At 48.7% G+C, this 17720-nt stretch overlaps 2 protein-coding genes across 3 annotated transcripts in view; both read left to right on the top strand.

The window, feature by feature from the left end:
* The window catches only part of Slc2a5 (solute carrier family 2 member 5), a 35517-nt gene extending 29799 nt beyond the window's left edge, over positions 1-5718 (top strand). For both annotated transcript variants that reach the window (XM_063288368.1, NM_031741.1), the window contains 7 exon segments: positions 1414-1539; positions 1669-1856; positions 2014-2124; positions 2800-2901; positions 4121-4196; positions 4668-4795; positions 4893-5718. In XM_063288368.1, the coding sequence (XP_063144438.1) occupies positions 1414-1539; positions 1669-1856; positions 2014-2124; positions 2800-2901; positions 4121-4196; positions 4668-4795; positions 4893-5102 (941 nt within the window). In that variant the 3' untranslated portion in view covers positions 5103-5718.
* Positions 5719-6116: 398 nt separating this feature from the next.
* Positions 6117-16247, top strand: LOC134479047 (integumentary mucin C.1-like). The gene is made up of 2 exons (XM_063261337.1): positions 6117-12661; positions 12760-16247. Exon 1 carries the CDS (start codon positions 8953-8955, stop codon positions 10066-10068), a length of 1116 nt encoding a protein of 371 aa, XP_063117407.1. The 5' UTR covers positions 6117-8952; the 3' UTR covers positions 10069-12661; positions 12760-16247.
* Positions 16248-17720: the final 1473 nt, after the last annotated feature.

Here is a 17720-nt window from a genome sequence, read left to right on the forward strand (position 1 = left end):
AGTTCAAATCCCAGCAACCACATGGTGGCTCACAACCATCTGTAATGAGATCTGATACCCTCTTCTGGTGTGTCTGAAGACAGCTACAGTGTACTTATATATAATAAATAAATAAATCTTTAAAAAAAAAAAGACCCACACAGAACAGACAGCTACAGTGTACTTATATATAATAAATAAATAAATCTTTAAAAAAAGACCCACACAGAACAGACAGCTACAGTGTACTTATATATAATAAATAAATAAATCTTTAAAAAAAAAAAAAGACCCACACAGAACAGAGAGGAAAGTGATGTCACAAGTTGTTTCTGATTGATGCAAGGTCTCAGTGGTATTTCTTCCCCTCCCTCCTTCTCTCTTTCCCTCCCCATCTCCTTCCCTCTTTCTTCTTTTATTTCTCTCTCTCTCCTCCCTCCATCCCTCCTCTCTCCTTCTCTTTCTCCCTCTTCTACACACACACACACACACACACACACACACACACACACACACACACACACACACACACACACACACACACACACACACACATCATAAAGTAAATAGGTAAATCTAATAAAGATGTAAAAACTCAAAACCCAAAGCGCACGTACACTGGGCACCATGGTGCATCTGCAATCCCGGCCCCCAGAAGGCTGAGACAGGAAGACAAAGGTTCCAGGCCAGCCTGGACTGCATGAGACCTATAGCAAAAGGAAACACGCGATTGGTTATTCACCAGCTGTCAGGTGATACAGAACTACTTAAATTGCATGAGCAGGGTCAGCCATGTAATCACAGGCAGCCAGAGTCGGCCTTACCCTTACCACTGCCTGGGTGCTAGAAACCGAATCCAGATCAAGTGCTCTTAGCCACCGAGCCATCCGTCCAGCCCTTCACATAACGCACCACGCTGGACAGATCTGTCCGGGCCATCGCTGTTTTCCTCAGTATTTAGTTCCGTCCTAGGACCACAGGGTGGCTTCTGTGTCCTTCTGTGTCACGGCCGTTAGCATTACTGTTGCTTTTGTTTCCGAGTTTATCAGCACTGCTCTGACCACTCCAGTTTAGGTGTCCTTGTCCCCCCTACACAAGCGTCTCTGGGCACACACCTGGGGTGGGATGGCAGGGTTGTCTCAGTACATACAGCGACACACGGAGACTTCCCATTTCCCCCCGCGTCCGTGCCCACGTTTGCCATTACCAGATTTTGTTTTTGTTTGCCCAGCTTCTCGGTGTGCTGTGGTCAGTCATGCCTCAGCCACTGTGTAAAAAGTCACCAGACGTCCACTGAAAAAGTCAAACTTTGTCCCCAAAGAGCCCTGGTCCTCCCTCAGGGTGAAGGTGCAGAGTGCCTGGCGCAGTTCAGAGAGTGGAGAAAAAGGTCTCCACTCCTTCCAGGCTTCTGTGACCCTAGACCCTTGCTTGCAGGCTGGCCAATCCTCCTGGGTCTGACTGGAGTCCCTGCCGGCCTGCAGCTCCTCTTGCTGCCCTTCTTTCCTGAGAGCCCCCGCTACCTGCTGATTCAGAAGAAAAATGAATCAGCTGCTGAGAAAGGTGAGGTTTGCGGTGGTTTTCTCCTGACCCTGGGTCCCGCCCCCGCCCCGCCCCGCCCCGCCCCGCCCTGCCGGGCTCCCCCGGGCTCTTCAGCTCTGAGCTCATGCCCTCCTCTTCTTTCTCCCTCAGCCCTTCAGACCCTTCGAGGTTGGAAAGATGTGGACATGGAGATGGAGGAAATCCGGAAGGAGGATGAGGCTGAGAAGGCGGCAGGCTTCATCTCTGTGTGGAAGCTGTTCCGCATGCAGTCCCTCCGCTGGCAACTCATCTCCACGATCGTCCTCATGGCCGGCCAGCAGCTGTCAGGAGTGAACGCGGTACGGGTGCCCTGTGAGCTCGGAGGGGACAAGGCAGTGTGAGCGACCAGGCTCTGACACTATGACGATGATTCTCTCACGTATCCCTGAGGGGCTGGAGTGCGGCGGGCCACTGGCCATCCTACACTCGAGGCCAAACCCCATGGTTCTCCTCCAGATTTACTACTACGCTGACCAGATCTACCTCAGCGCAGGGGTGAAAAGCAACGACGTCCAATATGTGACGGCTGGGACTGGGGCCGTCAACGTGTTCATGACCATGGTCACGGTGAGTGCCCATGGGGCAATGGTCCCTTAAGTCACCAGGGGTGGAGTGACATCTGAGGAGTGTAAAAGGCCCCAGACTTGGATGATGCTGGGCCTTCAGATTGCAACATGCCCCCAGGGCTCTGACGCCCCAGCCCTGGACCCCTAACACAGAGCTCCCACAGTGTGCCCTAACCTCTTCTATCCGAGACTGCTGAGCATGGCAGAAGTGCAGGGTCTCTGCACAGGGCCCTTGCAGGGATCTGTGGCTCATGACTCACCGCTTAGATTCCTGAGTGGAGTTTGGCCCCTGGACAGATGAGCCAGCCAGGCCTCTGTGTAGATAGACTCTCTCAAGTTTACTCCAGTGCCTGGCTTCTTTGCAGGAGGTCAGAAGCCTCTAACCACAGGACCGAGGCTCTTGACGTGAGCTCTCATTTAAAAGTGAACATCTGGGCTCTAGTAACACAGCTGGGCCTCCGAACTAGCCACCCACCGACACATGCTTCTGTGTATGCATGTACAATTATTTGCACACCAGTGGCTAGGTACACACTCTTCCTCACCCCTCAAAAGTTGGTTGAGGGACCGTGAGGGCTATTCCTAAGATGGCAGCCTCTGGTGGGGGGTGCTCTGTCCCACGAGAACACTGGGCACTGGGTCTAGAAGCTCATGGTCTTCCTTCCCACACCTCCAGGTTTTTGTGGTAGAGCTTTGGGGACGTCGGAATCTTCTCCTCATCGGCTTCTCCACCTGCCTCACAGCTTGCATAGTGCTGACGGTCGCACTGGCACTGCAGGTGAGGAGCTCCGTGCTGACAATCCATTTAAAGGAAACTTAGAGATGGTGGCGTCACATGGAGAAATGAGGGTGGGGACCCTCTTGGGGTTCATTAACCAAGATCGAGGCCACGTTGGACTTCTCCTCCCCTGCCCCCCCCACCTGTCTGCATTTTAGGTCTGTGTTGTGTGTTGTGTGTGTTTCTGATGCCTGTCTCTAACACAGGGCTTTGTTCTGTGTTTATTGATATTGTTGAACAGCGTAGTAAATAGTATGAGATGGAAACGAATGAGGGTTTGTTTGTTTATTTGTTTGTTTGTTGAGACAGAGTCTCTCTATGTAGTCCTGGCTGTCCTGGAACTCACTGTGCAGACCAGGCCGGCCTCAAACTATTTTCTCAGAAAATTTTCAACAGAGCTTTACAAGGGAAGACGTTATATACTGAGCCCAACTGGACTGGACTAGCCTTCAAAACCACACACAGATGCTATCAGCCTATCTCCACATGTCACTTCCAACACTTGTTGGATATTGGTTGTTCAAGTTTGCATTTAGCCTATTGGCTATTTCAGCAAATGACGGCCACCACACACACACACACTCGCACACGCGCACGAACACTCGTGCACGAACACATGCACGCACACACAAGTGCGAGTTTAAAGCTACTGCACATCAGCTCAGGTCTTAAAAGCTGACCGGATGAACCAAGGCAGAGTCAGGTTGGTCACATTGCCGCCCTGATGGGAGAGCATGCTTATACAGGCTGAGCTCACAGTAGGTCGGCAGGTCAAGCACACAGTTGCCCACAGTCTCAAAGCATGCGAGCGACTTAGCTACAAGGTCCAGCAAAAGCCCCGCCCCTTGGAAGGTTAGAGGCATTTTCGGGAAAAGATTAACGCAGCAGATGCCGGCTAAGCTGGTGACCCTGCTCAGAAGGGACACCCACGCTGTCCCCATCCTACATTTTTCACCTTAGCGAAGGGCGAGGCATCGGCATGGGTTTGGTCTAGCAAGTACAGCCACTGTCAGATGTCGTCAAGGGACTGTGTCCTTCCCACAGCGAATCCAGCTTCCCCCGCAGGTGACTCCTAAGATCTCTTTAAGCTGCACAGCAGAGCCACTGCAGGCTCCTTCCAGATCCCAGTGCCCATCTCTGCCCTGAGGTCCCCAAGGCTCCCGCCCTGGCCAGCCTTCGAGTTGCTCCGCACTAACAACCTGTCTCTCTGCCTCTACAGAACACCATCTCCTGGATGCCCTATGTCAGCATCGTCTGTGTCATTGTCTACGTCATAGGACACGCCGTGGGGCCCAGTATGTATCCCTTGGCTACTTCCATGGTTTCAGTGACCCACGTGGTACTCTCTAAGAATCCCCAGGGAGGGTGGATGCGGCCCCAAGTGGCATCCCCCTTGCTCTCTTTAGCACAGGATGGGGGGGGGGTAGGTGTGATTAGCACCATGGGTTGACAGTGCTACCATGCTTGTAGCCTCAGTCCACAAGCAGCCTCTGTCATCTGTCCCTCATGCCTACCATCCTTAAGTACTGCATCCATATCCTCACTGAGACACCTCACAAAGTCCCGTGTCTTGCCGATACACACCACCCCCGTGGCTAGGTAGCTAGGGCGCCAAGACACCCATAGGTTCAAGGACCCCTTTGTGAGCCACTGTGCCGTCCGGGAAAGTGTCTCCCCCTGACCTACATGTCTTTCCGTCTTCTTCTTCCCCGCACCCCTTCCCTCTCACGCCTCTCCCTCATCCCTCCCCACCCTCCCTCTCTCAGGTCCCATCCCTGCCCTGTTCATCACCGAGATCTTCCTGCAATCCTCTCGACCATCCGCCTACATGATCGGAGGCAGCGTCCACTGGCTCTCTAACTTCATCGTGGGCCTCATCTTCCCATTCATTCAAGTGAGTGGGGCCCAAGGCCCCAGCATCACCCATGTCCCCAAGCCACCAATCTAGAACCTTGTAGCACACCCCAACGTGCCCGTCCCTCTCCCCACAGGTGGGCCTTGGTCCTTACAGCTTCATCATCTTTGCGATTATATGTCTCCTCACCACCATCTACATCTTCATGGTCGTCCCAGAGACCAAGGGCAGGACGTTTGTCGAGATCAACCAGATTTTTGCCAAGAAGAACAAGGTATCGGACGTATATCCGGAGAAGGAGGAAAAGGAGCTTAATGACCTCCCACCTGCTACCCGGGAGCAGTAGCAGAGCCAGGCCACCAGGCAGTATGGCCAGTCTGCATGGGCCTCCTGTCTAGACTTTGGTTCTGGATTCTTAGTGTCTGTGACACTGGGAGGGACACGAGCCTGGCGGGGAATGGCAGCCCTCCACTCAGTGGGGACACCTGACGGGCTTTCGTGCTTCCGTGCTGTCCCTAACCATAGAGGCCAGTCACGGGCTCTTGGTCACACACAAAGCCATACCTGGCCTTTGCTGGGTTGACTGTGGCGAGGGTCTTGTAACATTGCTTTTCTAACAAAAACAGTTGCCGAGAGACAAGACGTGACGGTCCTATTTTTTTTTTAACTTTTTTTTTTCTATTCTTTTTTTTTTTTTTTTTTCGGAGCTGGGGATTGAACCCAGGGCCTTGCGCTTGCTAGGCAAGCGCTCTACCACTGAGCCAAATCCCTTGTGTGGCTCCTCCCATGGGCGTGGAGAGACCACTGGCATCTGCTGGTGATTGATGTGGTCCTCTTTTTCTGACCCAGCCATGTCACAAAGCTGAGGAACAGGCCACTTGGGGAGACACACGGAGCGTGAATTATCAACTGTCAACGACAGTATTCTGTTTAGCCAATAAAACAGATCTGATCACTTCTTACCAAGACATACCAGTTCTCTGCGAGCAGAGGAAGGCCACAGGGGTGACCCCGCGGTCCCCCGCTGCTGAGGGTGGCTGGTCTCCTCAGAGCAGGATCTGGCATGGAGAGTCCCACAGACACTCCCTGCCGAGGGAAGGGATGGGAGAGCGTTGCAAAGATGTAACGTGCTGTGTGTAAAGTCAGGGGAGTTGCGGAGACCCCACGTGCCTGCAGTTGCATGTTGAAGACCAAGGTGTGGGGGCCTGAAGAGGAGGCCGCAGGAACGGAAATGGGAGGGACGGGATGTTCCTTACATCAATGTAGCAGAACTGAAGTCGGAGAGGAGAGGAGAGGAGGGGAGGGGAGGGGAGGGGAGGGGAGGGGAGGGGAGGGGAGGGGAGGGGAGGGGAGAGAGAGAGAGAGAGAGAGAGAGAGAGAGAGAGAGAGAGAGAAAGAGAGAGAGAGAGAGAGAGAGATTGAGATTGAGAGATTACAAAAGTATACAAAAGTGTAGAGAAAGCCTTGAGGTGTGTGAGAAAGGAGGTCCCAAGTGGGCTCTGGGATGCGAATGTGGTGCCTTCTATGGTGAGAACGGCAGCAGTCAGGACAACAGGGAAAGCTGCGAGAGTCTGGAGCGGTTGTTACAGATATAAAGACTTTTCCGACACGGAAGGACGGAGTCTCTGAATGCTGGGGAGTGGTGCTGTCAGAGTCGGGAGCTAGGGTCTGTGGTGCCATTGCAGATTCTTCCCACAGGAACAGCCAGGAGATCCCCAAATCTGTAGGGGTGGGTCTGATGCTAAGACCCCGTTCCCCAATTGGTTCTTGACCCATCAATAAAGATGCTAGCAGCCAATGAGCTGGGTGGAATAGGCGGGACTTCTGGGTCCCTGTAGGCTGGACTGCAGACGCGGGAGAGAGGAGAGGAGTTCTCGCCATGCTTGGGAGGGAGAAAAGCCAATCAGCCGCGTGAGAGTGACCACAGACAGCTTTTCCAGGCGGGAGGCTGGGGTGTTGAGCTGGGACTGAGGATGGTTGAGCAACTGAAGTTGACTGCAGAGAGAATGCTGAGCTGGGAGTACTGGGAAGGGCACGCTAGCCGTGATAGGTTGGAGGCGCCCAGCAGTTGAGCCAAAAGCCGGTTGAAACTGAATCTCTCTCTCTCTCTCTCTCTCTCTCTCTCTCTCTCTCTCTCTCTCTCTCTCTCTCTCTCTCTCTCTCTCTGTGTGTGTGTGTGTGTGTGTGTGTGTACGCGAGTGCGCTTTATCCACGAATCCAATATTCTCTGGGCGGGGACTGGTAGCACAGCCCGTTCCCACAGCATCAAGGTGGGGTAGCAAAAGCTTCACACTACACGAATCTACTCCCTGGTTCAAATCTTGACTCTGCCATTAAGTATGCAAAATGCCAAGTCACTTAGCTTCTCTGTGCTTTAAGTAAAAGTGGAACAAGCAGAACCTGTCCCATGAGGCTGCTGCAGGGCTAAATGACTTCGAATGCTCGTAGGTCTAGCTCAGTCATGCACGTGTTTGGTACTCTGCTGTGTTGATGTGCTTGGGGATAAGCTCTCCTATGTAAACCCACAAGAGAAACACAGGGGAGAGGACACTTACATGACTGGATGGCAGACGGTGGGAGAGCACCGATGGTATAGATCCTGAGTGGACCGCAAGGCAGTGGGAGAGCGCCGATGGTATGGATCCTGGGTGGATCGCAGGGTGGTGGGAGAATGACGATGGTATGGATCCTGGAATACTCCGTGTGGCAATAGATTAGAGTTGGAGACCTTGGCATGAACTCACAATTTAAGTCTCACACGGATAGTTATGCATAGAAATGTCTAGAGTTTTGTGTGTGTGTGTGGGGTATATAGCAAGAGGTATGTGGCATGGGAGTAGGGTGATAAAGACTTAGGAAATATGAAGGGTTCTCCAGTCAGCGAGGATTCAGTAGGAGTATGGCATTCTGCTCAGGGGACCCCACAATATTTTGGTCTAGAAGGAAATACAGGAAGTTGCGGGCTATAGCAGGGCCTATAAATCCTTGGGGCAGAGTGGACACAGGGTCTCCTTAGAAATCCCTGGCTGGCCTGGAACTTTCTTTGCAGACCAGGATGGCATTGAACTCAGATCTGCCTGCCTCTGCCTCCTGAGTGTTGGGATTAAATGGGTGCTCTGCCACAGCCAGTGACCCTTTAAGTCTAGAGAAGCATCCTGAGTCTGAACTTGGCTGTCACAGTCCTGGAGGCTGAGTGTGTGTAGCTCAGTGGCAGAGCCCGGCAGATACAAGGCCCTGGGTTCTATCTCCAGCCTTGACACACAGTCACTCTTAGAGTCCCTAGCAGTTCCGGGTGGGACTGGAGAAGGGAGAGCCCAGGTGGTAAGCACAGGGACGGAAGAAAGAGAAGGTGAATGAGAAAGCCTGGGAGGGAGATAGGGAAGAGGAACATGGAGGCCACGGGAAGGAGCTGAGCATGGGCAGCCCATGGGCTGGGCCGAGCAGAGCAGAGCCCCAGGCCTAGTCACACATACAGTCTAGAGAATCACCCCCATCTGTCCCACAGAAGAGTTGGGGAAGCCCTGGAGGAACATAGGCCCCCAGAACTTTTTTGAGACTGGGTTTAGACTTTGTTTGTGTGAGAGGGGCTCGGTGTTTACAGAAGTTGGGCATTGTACCGGGAACCACAAAGAAAGGGCCAGAGGAAGAGGCTCATTGGATTTGGTGGCCAGTGACCCCAAGGGGCACAGTTTGGTGGGGACAAGGACAGAAGGTAGGTGCATAGGCCAAGGACAACTCCAGAGACAGGGATGATTAGAACAGTTCTCTCTTGCTGTCCTTCGGCCTGAGTGCGTTCTCATCTGTATCACACCTGTGTGGTCAGAGTTGATGACAAACACCCAGTCTCCCAAGGTTTGAAGTCAAGATGTTCTGAAGGCTAAGCCGGGTGTGGCTGTAGGCACGGCCCTGCAATCCCAGCCCTCGAGAGGTGAAGGAAGGAGATTAGGAATTCAAGGCCATTCTTGGCTACATAGTGGATTCCAGACTAGGCTGGGACACTTAAGAACCTACCTCCAAAATCCAAAGCCAATCTCCTCCCCTAGAAATGACACTTGGGTGAATCCAAATGGAAATGTGACAGGGCAGGTGAGTCCCCACGGGGATGGTTTTAAGCCTTGACAGCAGAGGTAGAAAGGACAGGACAGGACTCTGCCAGGGTCTTCTAGCCCCAGTGGCCAGACACATTCAGAGCCCGAATGAGGACGAGTCTCACACTCACAGCACTCACACTCACAGCATTCACACAACACTCACACACTCACAACACACACAGTACTCACAGTCACAGCACTCACAGTCATAGCATTCACACACTCACAATACTCACACTCACAGCACTCACACTCACAATACTCACACTCACAGCACTCACAGTCACAGCACTCACACTCACAGCACTCACACTCATAGCACTCACACACACACAGCACTCACATACACACAGCACTCACACTCACAGCAATCACACTCAGCACTCACATACTCACAGCATTCACACACACATAGCACTCACACACACAACACTCACACATACAACACTCACACACTCACAATACTCACACTCACAGCACCCACACACAACACCCACACTCACTGCACTCACACACTCACACACACAACTCACGCACACACAGCACTCATACACTTGCATGCTCACAGCACTTACAGAACTCACACACTCAGCACATACTCATATCACTCACACTCACACACTCACAGCACTCACTATCACCATCACCACCACCACCACCATCATCATCACCACCACCACCACCATCATCATCACCACCACCACCATCATCATCACCATCATCATCATCACCATCATCACCACCATCATCATCATCATCACCACCACCACCACCATCATCACCACCACCACCACCACCACCATCATCATCACCATCATCACCACCACCATCATCATCACCATCATCACCACCACCATCATCATCATCACCACCACCACCACCACCATCATCACCATCATCACCACCACCACCACCATCATCATCATCACCATCATCACCACCACCATCATCACCATCATCACCACCACCATCATCATCATCACCACCACCACCACCACCATCATCACCATCATCACCACCACCATCATCATCACCATCATCACCACCACCATCATCATCACCACCACCACCACCATCACCATCATCACCATCACCACCACCATCATCATCACCATCATCATCACCACCATCACCATCATCACCACCATCACCATCATCACCACCATCCTCCAGTTCTTGCACCCTTCCTGCCCTTCTTCCCTGATGTTCCCTGAGCTTTAGAGGGATGATGATAATGGTATCTCTTTTTAAGATGGAGCGCTCATGGCCACTATTCCCCACAAATATATGAGTTTGGTCATGTGATTATATGTTGGGAGCATTTATCTATAGCACTGACATCTAGTGCTTTTACTACCACCTTTAGCTTTCTTCTGACATCTTTACTAGGTCATAGTTGATAAGCATGTTAATAAGATGTCTTTACTCCACCAATCCCCCCGAGGACAAGTCCTTAGCCATGCTGGCTGTTTTGTACTTAAGGCAAGTGCCTTTGTTCCCCGGGTCCCCGTACTATCAATTAGGTGTTCCTGCAATAAAGGCTGATTGAGAAGGATCCAACGGTGTTGCGTCTTCCTTGCCGGTCGAGGTGGGCGCGACAACTGGTGGCCCATACGGGACCCGAGAAAATTATCTTTTCTCGTCTGGATCCAGAACTTTTTCAGCCTCAGGACGGTCAACGATGGTAAGTTCCCAGTAGGGGCAGTTAGTTGCCGGAATTGGGACAATAGAGTTCCTAGAAGTGGAACGGTAAAGTTCCTGAAGTTGGGACGATAAAGCTCCGGGATAAGGGATTGTAAAACTTCCCTAGTAGGACAATAAAGTTCTCTGGAAAAGCAGAGACAATGATAGCCTTGGTTTAGAGGCAAAAAGGGGTTTGTGGAGCACGGTAATGTTGTCTTTTCCATTTGATCCTTTGTGGGTTGGACTAGCACTTTTGCCTTATACTCTTTTTGTGTTGTGGTGTTGCTTCTGTCTGAATTGCCACCGTCCAGGGCATGAATGCATTTGTTGGGAAGAGTCCATGATGAGCCACAAGATCGTGTGTAAATAAACACGCCAGCTCGCCAGCTCCCCTTGCTTGTAAATCGATCGTAAATAAGGTCGTAAAAGCATGGGAAGCTCACACTCCACCCGGCTCCTGTCAGCTCTTCAGGATCTTCTTGGTTAGCGTAAGCTTAAAATTGAAAAGAAAATCCTGCTGAGTTTTCTTGATGAGTGTAACCGTGTGCCCCGTGGTTTATAGTGTCAGGGTCGCTCACTTTGAGAGCATGGGAGAAGCTGGGAAAAGATCTGGATAAGGAGACTACAGTGGGCAAGCTTAAACCAGGGACAAGGCCGCTTTGGCGTATGATCCGTGCCTGCTTGGAAGATAAACGATGTGAAGAAGCTGTTAGGACAGATCAGAGAATCCTTACAGAGCAACAGGAGAGTATGTCAGAAGGAGAGAAAGTTTTGAAGGAAGGAAAGAAAAGAAAAGGAGGAAAAGAGGTAAAAGAAAAGGCAGAAAAGATCAAGGAGAGGATAGACAAAGGCGAGAATAGTAATCAGGATCTAGGAACAAAAAAAAAAATTTATCCCTCATTAAAGGCATTGACCTTGGAGATGTCTAGTGATTCAGAGTTTAGTGATAGTGACTTAGCTGACCTTGAGGAGGAGGTAGCTCATTATGAGAAAGAGATTTATCATTCTGACTTGCCAAACACTTACGCTGTGCAGAAACAAGCCAAGGACTTAAATAAGAAGGCAATTATGCCAACAGCACCTCCTGCACCCCCGTATAACTTTCAAGGTAAAACAATGGTGAAGCCTGCAGGAAGTACTTCTTTTTGCCCGGAAGTATGGAAAGAGTTAGGATTGAGTTTTCCAGTTTTTCTGGATGCAAACGGGCAGCGACATCATGAACCTGTTGACTTTAAGACAATAAAACAATTAACAGAGTCAGTCAAAACCTATGGAGTCAACTCAGCTTTTGTTATTGCTCAAATTGAGGCTCTTGGCAGATACTGTCTCACCCCTGGAGACTGGGGGAGTTTAACCAGAGCCTGCCTCTCTCCGGCTATGGAGCAGGTGTAGTGAAAGGAAACTTAATTTTATGGACCCCGCTCTAGTGGCGGTGTGTTGGTTGATAGCCAACCTTAATTTTTGAAGCATAGTGTTTTATCTGTGCTTGTGCTCCCAACCCACACAGTAGGGGGGAGCGAAACTAGCTGCGGAGCTGCTACAGTGAACATGGAGACTGCTCAGTCTCACCCAATTTTTCTGGCTCTTCAGGAGCTGTTTAAAAGAAAAAGGCTTAGGATAAAAAGAAGCACTATAGAGAGATTTCTTAGTGAGTGCGATTGCCATTGCACCTTGGCTGCTCTCTGGGAATCTCAAGGTGGACAGCTAAGAAAAGCTGGGAAAGATTTAAATTTTGCTTGGGAACAAGGAACCTTAAAGGGACAGGCTGCGTTAGAAATGCTACAGGAGGAATGATCTGAAAAGGCTGAGAGTGAGGTGGGGGAGGACTCTAAGGAAAACAAGAACAAGAAAAGAATTTCTGCTTTTAGTGGCCAGACCTTCAACTTTTGCTCACAGAAAGAGAGTGCTCATTAAGAGAAGTTCTTTCAGGGAGCTTGCCTTATCTCTTGGTTTTATTCCAAGAGAGGAGTCAGTCTCCAGCATTAAGTTATTTTTCTCGTTAGTCATCATTAACATGGAGAGTGCCTTTGATCCTATCCCCACAGCAGCCAGTTCCTGCCCCTGTGGTCAAAATGCCCCAGGTTGGGGGACAGAGAAGCCCCTCGGACTACAAAACTGCCAACAGCCAAAGGTAAAAGTTAAAACAGAGAACATTCCAGGCCCAAGCCTAACCAGATGTGTTTCAAATGCAGATGCTTCATCAACTCTGACCAACTTTTACTCTGACAGGACGAGATAAAAATAATAAGGACTTGAAGATCCGATCCTTCTCCTGATTTAGTAGCTCTGTTCCAAGAACCAGGGGCCATAAAACCTTTTGGCCCTTATCTCCTGGAGCCATAAAACAGGGACGTATTGGGGTAAGATGGGCTAGAAAAGGCCTCGATGATTTGGGCTAGCATGAGTAAAACTTGTAATAAAAAAGAGACAAGGTAATGGTAAAGTGTTTTTGTGTATGCATTCTTTTAGGGTTATGTTTTAGTCTTTGGACCCTGATTAGAGACAGTTTACACCCTAGACATGAGAGAGAATGGGTTTGGGAAAAACAGTCCTCCCAGACTCTCCACAGATGCTTTGGAGAAAGAGAAAAACTTTCAGAGCTCTCCTGGGAACAGAAGAAAGGTAGGAGATGTCCTGCCTCTCTGCTGGCTCCTATTAGAGAAATGCTTATTTCTGGTTCTGAACTCCATAGATAAGATATCTGAGTCCTTTCAGTGGGACACCATCTAGTTTTTTCCCTCTATGTCTATTGTCTGTCCTTGGTGCACCAAGCTGTCCATGTCTGTCAGTTTATGTCTGTGGTTTTTGTTTCTCATTGTTTAAATGTTTTATGTTTCATGTTCAAAAGAAAAAATGGTAAAAACTTTATCTGTCGGTCATTCACACCTTGATTTGGTCTTAACTCGTTTCTGAAAAGAGAACAAATGAATAAAAAGCAGTTTCAATCGGCCTTTGGAGCCCTGTACCTGCAGCAAAGAGCCTAGGTCAGCTGGAGAAGCTGCCCGGGGGCGGAGCATCTGCAGGAGCTGATCTTAAAGGTGCCAGCAGCTCCTCAGCTTCTTGGTATGGGAGCTGATGTCTGTTTCTCTTAGAAAAATCCCTGACTTGTTATTAGACTTAGCAGGTGACAAGGTGTTTCTTTTAAAATCACAGCTAGAAAAGCAAAAATGGTGCTTGGTCTAAATATTAAAGACATGTGTTAACCACTTCAATTTTGTTTCTGACTGGTTTTAAATGTATAAATATGTTCTACATGCCTTGGTCATAGATTATTGGCCTTTAAGTTATTGGATATGGTTAAAAAATTATAACATCTATAACAAGAAGTTGACATAAAACTGATAATTTATATAGAGTCATTCTAGACAATATGTGACATGAGCCGACCTAGAGAAACAGGTCTAAATTGAGATAATATTTTTATAGAACTCTTATCCTAGAAGCCAGGCACCCCCAAATTACAGAATGTAAAATTGTGTTGGAAGTTTTTAAAAGATTTCATGATTCTTTCAATTTAATTTCTGATTCTGCTTATGTAGTTAACGCTGTGCGCTCACTTGAAATTACAGGGCCAATTAGGTTGACTAGTACTATATGTCAAATTCTTTTAGAATTACAAAAATTAATTTGGACCAAGAAAAAATAAGTTTTTCATACAACATATTCGAGCTCATACTAATTTGTCTGGTCCCATGGCCAGTAATAACGCTTTGGTGGATGCTAGTACTCGCAGAGAATTTATTTTTCATGCAGCTCCAGTTGATCTTGCTAGAGAATTTCATCAAAACTTTCATGTTCCTGCTTTCACTCTTCAACAAAAATTTAAAATTAAAAGCTACAGCTCGTGATGTAGTATTACGTTGCCAGAATTGTGTTCAGTTTCACCACCCTCCTCAGGTGGGAGTTAACCCTCGTGGTCTGATTCCACTAAAACTCTGGCAGATGGATGTCACACACATATCTCAATTTGGAAATTTAAAATATACACATGTTTCTGTTGATACCTGTTCTGGCATTATACATGCCACTCTGATGACTGGTGAAAAGGCTCCTAATGCCATTAGTCATTGCTTAGAGGCGTGGACAGTCTGGGGAAAGCCTGACAGCCTCAAGACAGACAACGGACCTGCCTACACTACAAAGTCTTTTCAGACATTTTGCCAAACAATACAGGTCAAACATATACAGGATTGCCATACAATCCCCAAGGTCAAGGAATTGTAGAAAGAGCACATCGTACTTTAAAAGAGCTCTTACAAAAACAAAAAGGGGAAATTGCCTATGGCAAAACACCAAGAGAACAGTTGTCTTTAGCTCTTTTTACTCTAAATTTCTTAATTTTGGATATGCATGGCCGCTCTGCTGCGGATCGCCATGCTGCTACTCAACCTATGACTAATCAAATACAGACAGCTGAGACTATCAATCAGATTGTAGACAGAACCGCAGTGGCATTAGAGATACAAGAAGAATTTAATGCCCACTTGGCATCTGGCTTTCTATTAGCTAACCAACGAATAGATTTGATTCAAGAACAAATTGAGGCATTATATCATATGACGCAGCTGTCCTGCGTTTTCTCCTTTAGAGGCTTATGTGTTACTCCATTGAAAGCTAACTTTTCTCAGTATTCTCAACAGAGCAAAGAAATCTCTAATTATTTGAAAGGAAACTGGTCCATGGGAGCGGAACAATTATCGAGACAACTGCTGATGCAGATTGCTGTCTTTAACAAAACCAGAATGGAACCCATCTCGATTGGGGATTTCACCTCGTGGATCACCAATGCTTTCTCATTTTTCAAAGAATGGGCCGGCATGTTTGCCTGGGGGGCCATTGTCCTCTTGGGATGTGGAGTATGCCTATGGCTTTTTTGCCGTTTAAAATGAGAACATGCTAGACACAAAGCGATTGTTTACCAGGCTATGGCGGCCATTGAGAGCGGTGCTTCTCCCAGTGTGTGGCTGGCCTCTCTAAAAGATTGAGAGTTCGCCCTAGATCATATTTTGTCACTGTCATGTGAAGTCATTGTATCCAGAGACGGGCAACTTTCCTCAGGCTCGGACCAACCTAAGACAGGAGCCCGGTGGCGATAGGGTTAATTTCCAGTGACGGGTAAGGCCGAGTTTTTAGAGAGGAACGACCTAAGACAGGAGCAATGACGTGTATTGACGTGACACCCAGATCTAGACCAGTCATAGACAGAGGTGGCCTTGTCCTGTTTGAACATTCGGGCTGGTCCTATGCCCCTCTGCTCTGCTTCTCCCCTAATATTAAACACACACGTATAGCCCAGGACGGTGTGTTGTACATTTCAGTCATCTCTAGCCATTGGGGTGCAGTCCTAACTGCAGGAGTGGCTCGTCATGGCCGGGCTGGGCACTCTGTGAGGCATGTCTGATCACTCTCAGACCACTACCTCCACCTAATGGACTCATCTTTTAATAAAACAAAAAAGAGGGAGATGTTGGGAGCATTTATCTATAGCACTGACATCTAGTGGTCGCTTGTATTACTACCACCTTTAGCTTTCTTCTGACATCTTTACTAGGTCATAGTTGATAAGCATGTTAATAAGATGTCTTTACTCCACCAATCCCCCGAGGACAAGTCCTTAGCCATGCTGTCTGTTTTGTACTTAAGGCAAGTGCCTTTGTTCCCCGGGGTCCCCGTACTATCAATTAGGTGTTCCTGCAATAAAGGCTGATTGAGAAGGATCCAACGGTGTTGCGTCTTCCTTGCCGGTCGAGGTGGGCGCAACAATTATATGAATTATTTGATCAATTATGTTGGTTTCCTTAAAATATTTATTTATTTATTTATTATTTATTTATTTAATGTGGATGAGTGCTCTATGCATGTACACCTGCATGCCAGAAGGGGGCATCGGATCCCATTACAGATGGTTGTGAGCCACCGTGTGGTTGCTGGGAATTGAACTCAGGACCTCTGGATGAGCAGCCGGTGCCCTCAACTGCTGAGCCACCTCTCCATCCCTGACCAATCGATAAGTCTTGCTCTGTTTAACATGGCTGTAGCCATGTTGTATTCAGTCTCCATTTTGCTCAAAGGTGAAATTAAGTTCAGGTTCCGGGGCTCCACTGCCCAGAAGCGATTATCCGTGGCTGACACTGAAAAATTATCCTGAAAGGTCACAAAGCTCTGTTATCTCAATATTCGGGAAAACCCTAACCTCCACCTCACTTACTTCACCAAGGACCAGTCAGCTTAAAGGTCAGCTGATGATACTTTATCTCATTAGCCAAAATGTAACACACACACATACACACACACACACACACACACACACACACACACACACACCTTGCCTTCTGCACTTGGTTTTCCTATAAAAAGCCTGCCCTAAGACCAAACCAGCATCACAGTCTGGCTCACAAGTCCTCTCCATGACCCTAATGGATCAGTATGAATTAAGCATTCAATAAACTTTCATCATATCTGAGATTGGGGTCCAGGTGGTCAGTGTGGTGACTCCTGAAACCTAATACTAAAGTCTGCCTTGACCTCTCTGCTCACTGCAAAAGAGGCTTCTCCAACCAAGATTGAAAGCAGCACTAATATATGAGTGTAAACACACACACACACACACACACACACACACACACACACACACAGAAGGCAATTTGACAATATGACCTTTGAGGAAAACAGTAGGTTTCCCCCTAGACCTATGACCTCTGTGGTCATTTGAGGAAGAATGGCCCCACAGACCCATATATTTGAATGCTCAGTCTCCACATATTTGAATGTTTGAAAGGATTAGAAGGATCAGGAAATGTGACCTTGTCAGAGGAAGTGTGTCACAGGAAGTGGGGCTTTAAGGTTTTAAAAGCCCAAGCCAGGCCCAGTGTTTCTCTCTGCCTACAGATCACGTTGTACCTCTCAGCCGCTGCTCCAGTCCCTGCCTGGGTGCAGCCATGCTTCCTGCCATGATGACAATGGACTGAAACTCTGACACTGTAAGCCAGCCCCAGTTAAATGCCTTTTATAGGACTCTTGAGAGTTGCCTTGGGCATGGTGTCTCTTTCTAGTAATAGACTAAGCAGTGGCTAAGACAACCTCCCTAGCCGCGGGCTTTTGAGCAGATATACAGAACCTGTTCCCGGGGCTGGGGATTTAGCTCAGTGGTAGAGCGCTTACCTAGGAAGCGCAAGGCCCTGGGTTCGGTC

The sequence above is a fragment of the Rattus norvegicus genome, chromosome 5, assembly GCF_036323735.1.
Source record: "Rattus norvegicus strain BN/NHsdMcwi chromosome 5, GRCr8, whole genome shotgun sequence".
NCBI classification, from domain to species: Eukaryota; Metazoa; Chordata; class Mammalia; order Rodentia; family Muridae; genus Rattus; species Rattus norvegicus.